The sequence below is a fragment of the Budorcas taxicolor genome, chromosome 2, assembly GCF_023091745.1.
Source record: "Budorcas taxicolor isolate Tak-1 chromosome 2, Takin1.1, whole genome shotgun sequence".
Lineage (NCBI taxonomy): Eukaryota > Metazoa > Chordata > Mammalia > Artiodactyla > Bovidae > Budorcas > Budorcas taxicolor.
Genome location: NC_068911.1, coordinates 130,510,741 through 130,523,621, shown reverse-complemented (window position 1 = coordinate 130,523,621; position 12,881 = coordinate 130,510,741). Strand labels below are relative to the sequence as shown.

General features: G+C 40.1%; 1 protein-coding gene across 1 annotated transcript in view; it reads right to left on the bottom strand.

The window, feature by feature from the left end:
• Positions 1 to 9,454, bottom strand: part of MOB4 (MOB family member 4, phocein) — a 30,278-nt gene extending 20,824 nt beyond the window's left edge. Inside the window, exons 1-2 of the mRNA XM_052655830.1 lie at positions 9,358 to 9,454; positions 5,724 to 5,786 (exon numbers count right to left, since the gene is read on the bottom strand). Coding sequence (XP_052511790.1) covers positions 5,724 to 5,786; positions 9,358 to 9,417 — 123 coding nt within the window. The 5' untranslated portion in view covers positions 9,418 to 9,454. The remainder of the gene's footprint in view (positions 1 to 5,723; positions 5,787 to 9,357) is intronic.
• Between the last annotated feature and the right edge of the window lie 3,427 nt (positions 9,455 to 12,881).

Genomic DNA, 12,881 nt, shown 5'->3' with positions numbered 1-12,881 from the left:
GACAAGGCATCTGACAAAATCCAACATCCTTCATAATAAAAATACAGAAAATCAGGTATAGGAGAGAAATTCCTCAATATGATGAAGGGCTTTTATAAAAACCAGCAGCCAACATCATACTCAATGATGAAAAACTGATAGGTTTCCCTTGCTCTAAAATTAAACATGAGGGAATTCCTAGGTAGTCCAATGGTTAGGACACTACACTTCCACTGCCAAGGGCCAGAGTTCAACCCCTGGTCAGGGAATTACAATCCCACAAGGGCAAAAACAAAAAAAAATCCAGAAATGAGACAAGAATGCCTGCTTTCACCATTGCTATTCAACACTGTACTTAAATTCTAGCCAGAACATAAATAAATTAGTAAAAGGCAGAGATGACATGATCCTACATACAGAAACCCCAAAGAATCCACAGGAAAGCTCATAAAGCTAATAAAAGAATTCAACAAAGTAGCAGAATACAAGATCAATATAAAAAATAAGTTGTGTTTCAGACTTCCCTGGTGGTATAGTGGATAGGAATCCACCTGTCAATGCAGGGGACATGGATTCCATCCCCAGTCCAGGAAGATTCCACATGCCTTGGAACAACTAAACCCATGCACCACAGTTACCGAGTATGCATTATTAACTCAGAGAAAGCCTGCATGTAGCAACAAAGACCCAGAGCAACCAACAACAACTATATATATATATCAGTTGCATATACCTTCAATGAACAATTCAAAAAGAAAATTAGGAAAGCAACTCTGGCGCTTCCCAGATGGCTCAGTGGTAAAGAATCTGCCTGCCAATGCAGGAGACACAGGTTCAATCCCTGATCTGGGAAGATTCCGCATACTGTGGAATAACTGAACCACAACTCCTCAGCCCTCATGCAGCAACTACTGAAGCCCACGTACCTTAAAAGCCCGTGCTCCACAGCAAGAGAAGCCACAGGAATGAGAAGCCCATGCACGGCAACTACAGAGTCACCCCCACTCTATGCAGCCAGAGAAAAAGCCCACCTAGCACAGGAAAAATAAATAAAAGAAAGAAAAAAAAAGAAAGCAACTCCTATATATATCCACACCTATATATAACTGAATCACTTTGCTGTACACTTGAACACTATAAATCAACTATTTACTTCAATAAAAAATACGAAGAAAAAAAGAAAGCAACTCCATCTACAACAGTACTTGAAAAATATGGAAAAATTAATTTAAATCAGAAGATTAAATACTTGCATACTGAAAATTACAAAACACTGTTAAAAGTAATTAAAGAAGACCTAAATGAAAGCTATCTTACATCCATCAGTTCAGTTCAGTTCAGTTGCTCAGTTGTGTCCGACTCTTTGCGACCCCATGAATCGCAGCACGCCAGGCCTCCCTGTCCATCACCAACTCCCGGAGTTCACTCGGACTCACGTCCATCGAATCAGTGATGCCACCCAGCCATCTCATCCTCGGCTGTCCCCTTCTCCACCTGCCCCCAATCCCTCCCAGCATCAGAGTCTTTTCCAATGAGTCAACTCTTCACATGAGGTGGCCAAAGTACTGGAGCTTCAGCTTTAGCATCATTCCCTCCAAAGAAATCCCAGGGCTGAACTCCTTCAGAATGGACTGGTTGGATCTCCTTGCAGTCCAAGGGACTCTCAAGAGTCTTCTCCAACATCACAGTTCAAAAGCATCAATTCTTCGGCACTCAGCCTTCTTCACAGTACAAATCTCACATCCATCCATACATGACCACTGAAAAAACCATAGCCTTGATTAGACAGACCTTTGTTGGCAAAGTAATGTCTCTGCTTTTCAATATGCTATCTAGGTTGCTCATAACTTTTCTTCTAAGGAGTAAGCGTCTTTTAATTTCATGGCTGCAGTCAGCACGTGCAGTGATTTTGGAGCCCCAAAATATAAAGTCTGATGCTTTTTCCACTGTTTCCCCATCTATTTCCCATGAAGTGATGGGACCGGATGCCATGATCTTCGTTTACTGAATGTTGAGCTTTAAGCCAACTTTTTCACTCTCCTCTTTCACTTTCATCAAGAGGCTTTTGAGTTCCTCTTCACTTTCTGCCATAAGGGTGGTGTCATCCGCATATCTGAGGTTATTGATATTTCTCCCGGTAATTTTGATTCCACCTTGTGCTTCTTCCAGTCCAGCGTTTCTCATGATGTACTCTGCATAGAAGTTAAATAAGCAGGGTGACAGTACACAGCCTTGACGTACTCCTTTTCCTATTTGGAACCAGTCTGTTGTTCCATGTCCAGTTCTAACTGTTGCTTCCTGACCTGCATACAAATTTCTCAAGAGGCAGGTCAGGTGGTCTGGTATTCCCATCTCTTCCAGAATTTTCCACAGTTTACTGCAATCCACATAGTCAAAGGCTGTGGCATAGTCAATAAAGCAGAAATAGATGTTTTTCTGGAACTATCTTGCTTTTTCGATGATCCAGCGGATGTTGGCAATTTGGTCTCTGGTTCATAGGCAGACTTAATATTGTTATCAATATTACCTAAAGCAATCTACAGATTCTGTGCAATCTCTGCCAGAATTCCAAGTCTTTCTGCAAGAACAGAAAAGCTGATTCTCAAATTTATATGTAATTCCAAGGGGCACCAAATAGTCAAAGAATCTTGAAAACATAAATTGAAGGACACACACTTCCCAATTTCAAGACTTACTACAAAGCTACAGTAATCAAAACAGCCTAGAGATCCAGCGGCTAAGACTCTGCCCTCCCAATGCAAGGGAACCAAGTTCCATCCCTGACCAGAGAAATAGATCCCATATGCTGCAACTAAGAGTTCTCATGCCCTGCTGCTGCTTCTAAGTCACTTCAGTCGTGTCTGACTCTGTGCGACCGCAGAGACGGCAGCCCACCAGGCTCCCCCGTCCCTGGGATTCTCCATGCAAGAACACTGGAGTGGGTTGCCATTTCCTTCTCCAATGGGTGAAAGTGAAGTCGCTCATGCAAATAAGATCCTGCGAGCTGCAACTAAGACCTGGTGCAGCCTAAGTAATTAGTTAAAGTAGGTGTTGATATTAGAAAAAAAAAAGTCTAGTACTGACATAAGCAGACTTATAGACCAATGGAACTGAACAGAGGAACTAGAAATAAACTCTCACATAAAGTTAAATTATTTTTGACAAGAGTGTCAAAAACCATTCAATGTGGAAAGGATAGTCATTTTTAAGTATACAGTTCTGTGGCTTGCTTGTATGCACAATGTTGTGCAACCAAAGAAAAGCCCTGTACCTGATGGCTTAATTGGTGAATTTTACTAAATATTAAAAGAACTAACATCAATCCTTCTCAAAGTCTTTCAAAAAAATTGAAGACAAAAGCATACTTCCTAACTCCATTACAGCAGCATTCCTGATACCAAAGCCAAATTAAGATACTCTAAGAAAACTAGAAATCAATATCCCTTGTGAACAGATACAAAAATCCTAGCAAATTCAGCAGCAAATTAAAATGATTATACATGATAATCAAATGAGATTTATTCCTTGAACTGAAGCATGGTTCAACATACAAAAACTGATCAATACAATACACCATGTTAACCGAATGGAGGGGGAAAAAAAAAACACAATGATCTCAACTGGTGCAGAAAAAGCATTTGACAAAATTCAACATCTTTTTATGATAAAAACACTAACCAACTTAAAATAAGAGGAAACTAACTCAACATAATGATGGCCAAATATGAAAAACACACAGCAAACATCATACTTAATGTGGAAGTGACTGAAAGATTTCCAGTAAGATCAGAAATAATATAAGGATGCCTGCTGTTGCCACTTCTATTCAAAATAGTATTTGAAATTACAGCCAGAGTAATTAGGCAAGAAAAAGAAATAAAAGGCATCTAGATTAGAAAGGAACAAGCTATTTGCGAATGAAATAATCTCATTTGTAGAAACCCAAAAGATTTCACAAAAAAATTATTAGGACTAATAAAGAAATTCAGCATAGCATCAGAACAAAACTCTACTTTTAAAGGGAAAAATACCTGCACATTTTTCCTCTTAATTTTTGCCAATTTCCACACACAGAACTCCAGATTTTATTTCTAAATCCTCCACAGGGCTTCTTTACTAACCTATTAAATATCTGTTCATTGAACAACACATTCTTTTTTTTTAAAAACAATACATTCTTAAAAGGCAATGAGCAAAGCCATTCAATCATCAGTATTCTTCTATTTCCCGTGCTAAGTATCTAAATACTATACTGAATCCATTCTAAAGGTTTTTAATGTTTCTGTTAAGATTATTAAATGTTTGGGGGCAGGGGCTTCAACAGCACGGCTCTCAAAATCTTAGTTCCTTGACTAGGGATCAAACCCATGCCCTCTGCAGTGGAAGCACAGAGTTCTAACCACCAGATCACCCAGGAAATCCCTGTCAAATTTTTACTACTCAAAGAATTCAACTGTATTTTTATTTTGTTTTCCAATATTTTTAAACAAGACAATAAATCCAAATAGCTATCTACTTTAACTACCTAGCTATCAAAATCAAACAGCTTTGACTAATATACTAGCACAGCCAATTTCAATCATCCTTTTATTAACCCTTTAAGAATTAGCTATGATTTTTAAGAATTAGCTATGGAAACTTTTTTCTCCCAGTTTCCAGATTTTATTCATTTGGGAATAAAAAAAAAAATTTTTTTAAACCTAACATAGTATACAATATGGTTCTCAGTAAAAATGCTTAAAAATCTCCTGAAGGGTTTTTCAAACCAAACATGCTATTACCTCCTAATCAGAGTCTTAGTGAGCTATTACCTCCTAATCAGAGTCTTAGTGAGCTATTTGGCAGAAGGCAATGGCACCCCACTCCAGTACTCTTGCCTGGAAAATCTCATGGACAGAGGAGCCTGGAAGGCTGCAGTCCATGGGGTCACTAAGAGTCGGGCACAACTGAGCGACTTCACTTTCACACATTGGAGAAGGAAATGGCAACCCACTCCAGTATTCTTGCCTGGAGAATCCCAGGGACAGAGGAGCCTAGTGGGCTGCCGTCTATAGGGTCACACAGACACAACTGAAGCGACTTAGCAGCAGCAGCAGCAGCAGCAGTGAGCTATTTGGTAGTGGAAACAAACTTTCAAATATATTGGAGGGAGACAAAAGAAGTAGTAGTAACTATGGGAATTCCCTGGCAGTCCCCTGGCGAGTGGTTAGGGTGTGGTGGTCTTACTACCAGAGCCCAAGGTTCAGTCCCTGGTCAGGGAACTAAGATCCCGCAAGCCAAGCATGTTCTCTAATGTTCAATCACCAAATGAATAATGAGTATGCTACTTCTTTATACTTACATTATTCCACTTAAGCATTCAATTATTTGTGAATTAAATTCATTCTAAAGTCAAATTTTATACCCTAATTTGGTATATATTGGCTTCCCTGATGGCTCAGAGGTTAATGTGTCTGCCTGCAATGCAGGAGACCTGGGTTCGATCCCTGGGTTGGGAAGATCTCCTGGAGAAGGAAATGGCAACCCACTCCAGAATTCTTGCCTAGAGAATATATTAACAGATAATAAAATGTATTTAAGTTTTATGATAGTTTAATATGCCATCTTAAAACAAAATGAGGTTTGATGAAAGTTTTAAGCAGGCACCCCAATAATTCCATGGATTCTGGTTTGTGCTAAAAGATATAGGAATACTTAACTATGCCAAGGGTTATTGGAGTTGTAAAAGAAACTATTATTATTACCTGCTGAACAGCAAGTGTACTGTCCATTTCATCAAAGGATTCATCAGGCCAATTATAGAAATCCTATAAGAAAAAATGTCATGGTTAAAGCATATACAAAGTTACAAAGAAGATGCAATACTATTATGATTGACTTCAATTCTTAACAAAGATCCAAAGTTATATCAGGGGAGAAGAAAAGTTCTCATATTTTAAACAATGTGATTATTAGTAAGTAAGTTAAAGAAATTTTATTCAATGTTTTAAATGAACACCAAGATTTTATTTAACTGAACTCTAAGTTACAGTTTTCTCAACCATAGATCCCTCAAATATGGCTCTCATAAACCTTTCATGTGTTATTAATTGATAAGTCCAGCACAATTTTGTTTGTGGTGGTTAAATATTTTTCCAAAAGTTTTAATGAAAAAAAATATCCAGGCAGTAAAAAACATCAATTTTTACCCAAAGAGAATAGCTAGAATAAGCAGCAGTTACTACTCCATTAAGTATTATTTAAGACAGATATTATAATAAATTACAATTCTAATTGCAAATGATGTTTTAAATTTCTAAATCAAAATGTGAGCACCATCAAAAACAAATCATTTAAAAAGAACAACCTACTTTTCAAAATTTTATTTATTTATTTATTGGTTGTGCTGGGTCTTCGTTGCTGCACTCTAGTTGCTTTTTCTAGTTGCTTTTTCTAGTTGCAGAGAGCGGGGGCTCCTCTCTAGCTACAGTGTGCAGGCTTCTCACTACTGTGGCTTCTCTTGTTGCAGTGCATGGGCTCTAGGGAGCACAGGTTTCAGTAGTTGCCACAGGTGGGCTCAGGAATTGCAGATCCTGGGCCTCTAGCACACAGGTTCCATAGTTGTGGCACGTGGGTTTAGTTGCTCTTAAGCATGGGGGAATCTTGCATTATTAGCAAGTGGACTCTTCACCACTGAGCCACCAGGGAAGTCCGGCAGCCAGAGTCTTAATCACTGGACTACCAGGAAAGTTCAAACAATCTTCTTTTAAGGGGAATATTTTTATGGATCACCTTATACTGGTTCTGAACTGCTCTATAGATAGCCCAGTTCACAGACATTCACCAAAGTGTTCAGACTCTTTCCATCTGACAGCTTTTTCAGCAGTTTACCTATATATCTTCTGTAGGCACTTAATGCCTGACACATTGTAGATACTCAATAAATGTCTGGGAAAAGGTAGTAGTAAACCAAAAATCTATAACCCTGCATCAGTCAACGTAAGTCTCTAAAAATTGGAGCAAACTGAAGAATACAGTGTTTGATACTACGTTATTAAAAGTTTAATTGCAAAAGATATTTATAAATATAATGCATGTAACAGTAAAAAGTTTAAAGAAAAAAAAAAAGATAATCACCATTACTGACTAGGAGTGGGCAGAAGACAGAAGAATGTGATACAGAAGGATTTAACTATATTAGTAATGTCCTAGTTCTGAGAGTACGTGATGGGTATGGTATACCATTTAAGTATTTCTTAAGCATTTCATATCTTTTCTTTTTCAACAGTTGCCTATTCTGAATGAAAATGAACTAAATTTATTTTAAAAGTCAAGAAATAAAAACAACTTTCTGGAAATTGTTTTAGGATGTCTCTTCCTAGATATTATCTACATATTATTAGAAAGTAGTTTTAAAATTCTTCCTGATTTGTAGTGAAAAATGTCTTATTAATATGCTTTGCAAATTTTATTTTTTAAAAAATATAGTTTGTATTCTGTTTTTTAAAATATTAAAAAACACATATAGTAATACATAGAAAAGATGTAAAAAGTTAATTGAGAATTAAATGTTTGCCTCATACTTAAAACACTTAAAAGAGGAGCCAAAAATCCAGCTTAATGAACATTCTCATCTAATTCAGTAAAACATTTATTGAAAAACAACTATGTGCCTATAATCCAACCTAACAAATTTTTAAAAAAGTAGAAAGATACTCTATCTACTCTAATTCTAAATATATCATTTTAGAGTAGACCCATTTCACAAAGGAAATCAGTGTGATATACAAAGTACAGGCAGAATGCTGCTTAAGTAGTCCTTTTTTTAAAAAATCCTAACATTTTCTATTACATTTTATTAAACAACTTTGATCTATGACTATGTGGAAAAAAGCAAAGGAACTTTCTATATGTGACTTACTCATAACATAGCAAATAGATGTGTTAAAACACTGAGTTAAAATCTATGATTCTCTATCCTTTCAAAATTAATAACTTTTGAATCAGTAAAAATGGATGATTCTTATGTGAGCACAAAAAATTCACTTCTAAATACAAAAATATAAAAGTTGATCATTTACAAGAATCAGAAATAATGTTTCCACAGAATGAGAATTAAAAGCATCTTAGAAAAGATCATTTATAAGTCAAGAAATTTTTGAAACAGTAAAAGGCACAAATAATATACAAATTCCAAGTAGGATGACCATAAAACTGCCAATAAAACTGACACAATAAAACATGACTCTATAAAAACAAAAGGGTTTCAAACTGAACTCTCTAAAATTCAGTACTAGGAGCAATTTGTGAAAAAGAAAAGGTCACTAGTGTCTAATTATCAGTCTAATTTCTGGGCTTCAGTTTCCTTATCTGTAACATAGATCTGGGAAGATGTCTGGATCTAAAAGTTCCCTTTGAAAGGACACCCTTTCCCAAATTCTGTGCAAGGCATTAAAAATCCATTCTCTGGCATAAGGCAGTAGCTCCACGGTTGCATCTGGTCCCTACCCTGAGCGCCACCCCACACATACACTTACCTCTTTTTCTTTAAAAATCACATTATAACACCTCTTCTGATTTTGGAGCATGTACCCAATTGCAAACCATTTCACCTGGCAGGCTAATCAGATGAGGTCCAACTACCGTAGTCGATTTTTTTAGGAATGTGAAGAGCACTCCGTCTTTTGCAAATCCCAAGAATCAATACTGACACAAGGACCAACTCACTCCAAGTACCGCCCTACTAAAAGCTGATAAAATTATAATCAATTCCTTCCTTATGCTTCACACATAACAAAGAAATTCACAAGGAATGATATCTAACAAGTCCCAGCCTGATGATGAAAACTTGCTGGACCAGAGAACAGCTAGAGCGAGAAGTGGCCAAAAGCAAACAGCAGGAGGAGGAGGATATCGACTCCCGGATCCGGCTAGACAAGCTGGATGTCAGAAGTCGGGCAGGTCACAAGCCAGATAGGAACTGGAAGGCAGGACGAGGTAGGCTGTTTACACCCCTCCCACCCCAGAAGCCCTCACAGAACCTCAGGGTCTCCACCTGGCCGGCGGCACCCCTCAGACACTGGTCACTGGAGATCAGGCAAAAGGCGAGAACAAGCAGTGGCTGCTAACAAGCTTTCCAGCCCTGGTCTCGGCCGCCCCTATGCGCCCCTCACGCCCACCCTCCAGTCGGAGCTACGCAGGCCTCCCGGGCCGCCGCCGCCGCCGCCTCCGCCAAACCGAAGGACTGAGGCTCCGGAAGAGCAGGCCGGGCACCAGTGCCCCCGCCAGTCCGTCGGTCGCCCCGGCCCATCCTCCTCTCAGAGGTATCCAGCTTCAAAGTGCGACTCTGCTCGGCACCAAGAGCCCCCTCCCCCTCCACCAAAGGTGCAGATATAGTACCTGAGCCTTGGTACCCGGCCTGTTCCGCCTCAGCACAGCCGTCCCCTCCGCCATGACCATAGTGCCAGAGTCTGGGCGGCTGGAGTCGGTACCCGGATGTAGGGGACGGCGGCCTGCGCGGGGGGCGGGGCGGAGCGGCGTTCCTGGCTCGGGCGCGGGGGCGGGGCGACTGCTGACGGCACAGCCGTAGCCCGCGCGGGGCAGGGTGGGAGGAACTGGAGGAGTCCCTGCAAGGGCCAGCTGGCGGAGGGAGGGGGACAAGAAAAGGAACAGCCGACGACTCACTGACGACGAAGTGGAGGGAGGGAGAGACCCGGCTGCCAAGGACGAGAGTGAGTAGCAAAGAGAATTCCGCCGGCCAGCGCAGAGAGCCACCATCCCCAAGTGGGAATGTGCAAATTCGGCGTAGCGCGTTGTGCATCTCATTGGGCTTACGTTGGTTAACTGGAAGAACGGAGCTTGCACAATGGCGACCGTTTCAGTTGTCGGTTGTGCAAACAAATACCTAGAGAAGCGTAAGTCTGTCCCGAAATCTGCCTAGATGTGCACAGTGAAAAAGAGGTCAGCAGTCTTGGAAAGTTACACAGACCCTGCATGAAATGGACCAATTTCAAATCAGACTCAGGCTTAGAGTGTAAAACGGTATTTCCGCCATCCGCTAAGTTTGTGTCGATTAGAGACCCAAATGCCAATTATCTGACGGTAAAGGGGACATCGGGTATTGTGTGTTAAGCAGACAAGATTAGCTTGTATTTTTTTGCAAGTCAGAAGCAGGAGGAGAAAATGAATGCCCCTTCGTTGACGGTGGGTGTTGTACATCCCAGTATTTCAGTTTTTCTTTGTTGCAAGTTTTAAGTTTTCTCTTAAGTCATGGAATCACAGATGTACTGGCAAACTTTTTTTTGGTTCCTGCTTGGAAATCTTAAAATGTTTCATCTGGGATGAGAGAGGCCTTAGGTTATCAGATGGGAAGACAGTTAAATTAGTAAACAATGCATATAGTAGGGTAATTTTCAAGAGAGAAAAGCATCAGATATCCCATCCCATCAAGTACACCCAAAGGTGTATTAAGAATGCTGAGACATGTAACGGAGTCTCCAAAGATGAAAGCCAGGAGTGGATGAGAGGGTGGTTAAAATTAGTGCAAAGCTGAATAACTGTCATGGCTTGGAATTTCGTTCAGAAGCATTTAATATGGGAAGCCTGTTTGCCTTTAAAGATTTCTTCTTTCTAGAAGATGTAGAGACTGGTAACTTTTCAAGAGAAAGGACAACTCCATCACTAACTTATAAGTGCAAAAAATTTATTCATCCAACAAGTGTTTATTAAGCCCCACTCTGTGGCACTGAGGTAAAAGTATAAAAAGGCCCCATCCTTAAGGATAAGTTGATTAGAGTCTAGCCATGGAGACAGCCATGCAAGTCACCAGTTCTCTTAATAAATACAGTGAGAATCTAAGACAAGCAGCCCCTAAATGTTGCCAGCCTAAGAGAGATATGGGTGGATCTGTAGAGAGCAGATTCTTAGGTCTGTGGACAATCTCACCTCCCTTACTCCAAGGATTCAGTTATAATTTCCCGGATTGTGTGGTAGTCCCCGAGCTGTAAATACCAGTTACCTATAGTTGAAGGGGCTCATCTTAATGTTCTCTGAAGTCCAGAATTCAGTTCAGTCGCTCAGTGATGTCTGACTCTGCAACCCCATGAATTGCAGCATGCCAGGCCTCCCTGTCCATCACCAACTCCTAGAGTTTACCCAAACTCATGTCCATCGAGTTGGTGGTGCCATCCAGCCATCTCATCCTCGGTCGTCCCCTTATCCTGCCCCCAATCCCTCCCAGCATCAGGGTCTTTTCCAATGAGTCAACTCTTTGCATCAGGTGGCCCAGAGTATTGGAGTTTCAGCTTCAGCATCAATCCTTCCAATGAACACCCAGGACTGGTCTCCTTTAGGATGGACTGGTTGGATCTCCTTGCAGTCCAAGGGACTCTAAAGAGTCTTCTCCAACACCACAATTCAAAAGCATCAATTCTTCGGCCCTCAGCTTTCTTCACAGTCCAACTCACACCCATACGTGACCACTGGAAAAACCATAGCCTTGACTAGACAGACCTTTGCTGGCAATGTCTCTGCTTTTGAATATGCTGTCTAGGTTGGTCATAACTTTCCTTCCAAGGAGTAAGCGTCTTTTAATTTCATGCCTGGTAGTAATACTTAAATACTGTTTCAACCCATCTGAAGAGAACAAAAGAGAGTTAAGTAGGTGTTAAATTCAGGAACAAAATACATATTCTTCTCTTTGAAAAGTCTAATTATGCTACATTGTGATGTCAATTCTGGCCTTGTTTACAGGAAGAACCTTGGTCTTTATGGTTGAAATGTTTCTAGCTCATAACCTTCACATTTTAATGTGACGTTTAATCTGTTAGTCTGCAGATTGGAGGTCTGCAGACCTCTAAACAACAATAATTCTACAACCACAATTAATTTAGGGAGTGGGGGGAAGAAGAAAAGAGCATGATCAGTAATAACAGTAAAATGTAAAAATGGGTTACTTGAATATTTTTGTTAAAGAGGTAGTTTTTTTAAAGGCAAGATGAACAAATGAAAATAACTCTGGACTGAGATTCAAGAAGTCTAAATTCTCTTCCTTCTTGACTGTAAGACTTTGAACAATTTATCAAATAAAAGGGTTTGTGTGGAGGGGGAGGGAATGAAACCAGTGCACAGCAGTTCTTTCCTTCTGCCTCATAAGAGTATGATCTTTTGGGGGCTTCCCTGGTGGTCCAGTGGTTAAGAATCCACCTTGCAATGCTGGGAACATGGGTTTGATCCATGGTCTCAGAAGATCTCACATGCCATGGAGCAACCAAGCCCGTGGAGCACAAATACTGAGCCTCTGCTCTAGAGCATATGAGCTGAAACTGCTGAAGCTCACACACCCTAGAGCCTGTGCTTTGCAACAGGAGAAGCCACTGCAGTGAGAAGTTCGCAACTAGAAGCTCTCCGCAACTAGAGAAAGCCCATCTGCAACAATGAAGACCCAGTGCAGCAAAAATTAATTAATTTTAAAGTCTCTCAAAAGTTTTAGAAGAAAATACTTTGTAAATCCAATGAATCATAAGTAATTTCAAAACCATCTATCCAATATGAAATCCTCCTTGGGGAGTTTTAAAATCCAACTAAAATAGTGAATGCGCATTGTGTTTGGGCACTGAGCAAGAGCTGAGAACCATGAATAAGATGTATAAGCTCCTTTCTTCAAAAAGTTTAAAAATGAATAGGAAAGGAGGATATGTAAATTACTATACTACAGACAAAATGTCTTTGGTTGATGGTGGCCTATTTGCTATCCACACTACACATGCTCTTTGCAAAGAGACTTTACTCTTGCTTGGTATCCATCTCTCCCAATTTGAGCAGGGAAAGGTAAACCCATCTTTAACTGAGGGATAAATCCTTATTGGCCTAAGCCAATGTTTAAAGGGTGAGCATATGACTCCATGTTAGCCTGAGGAGATATG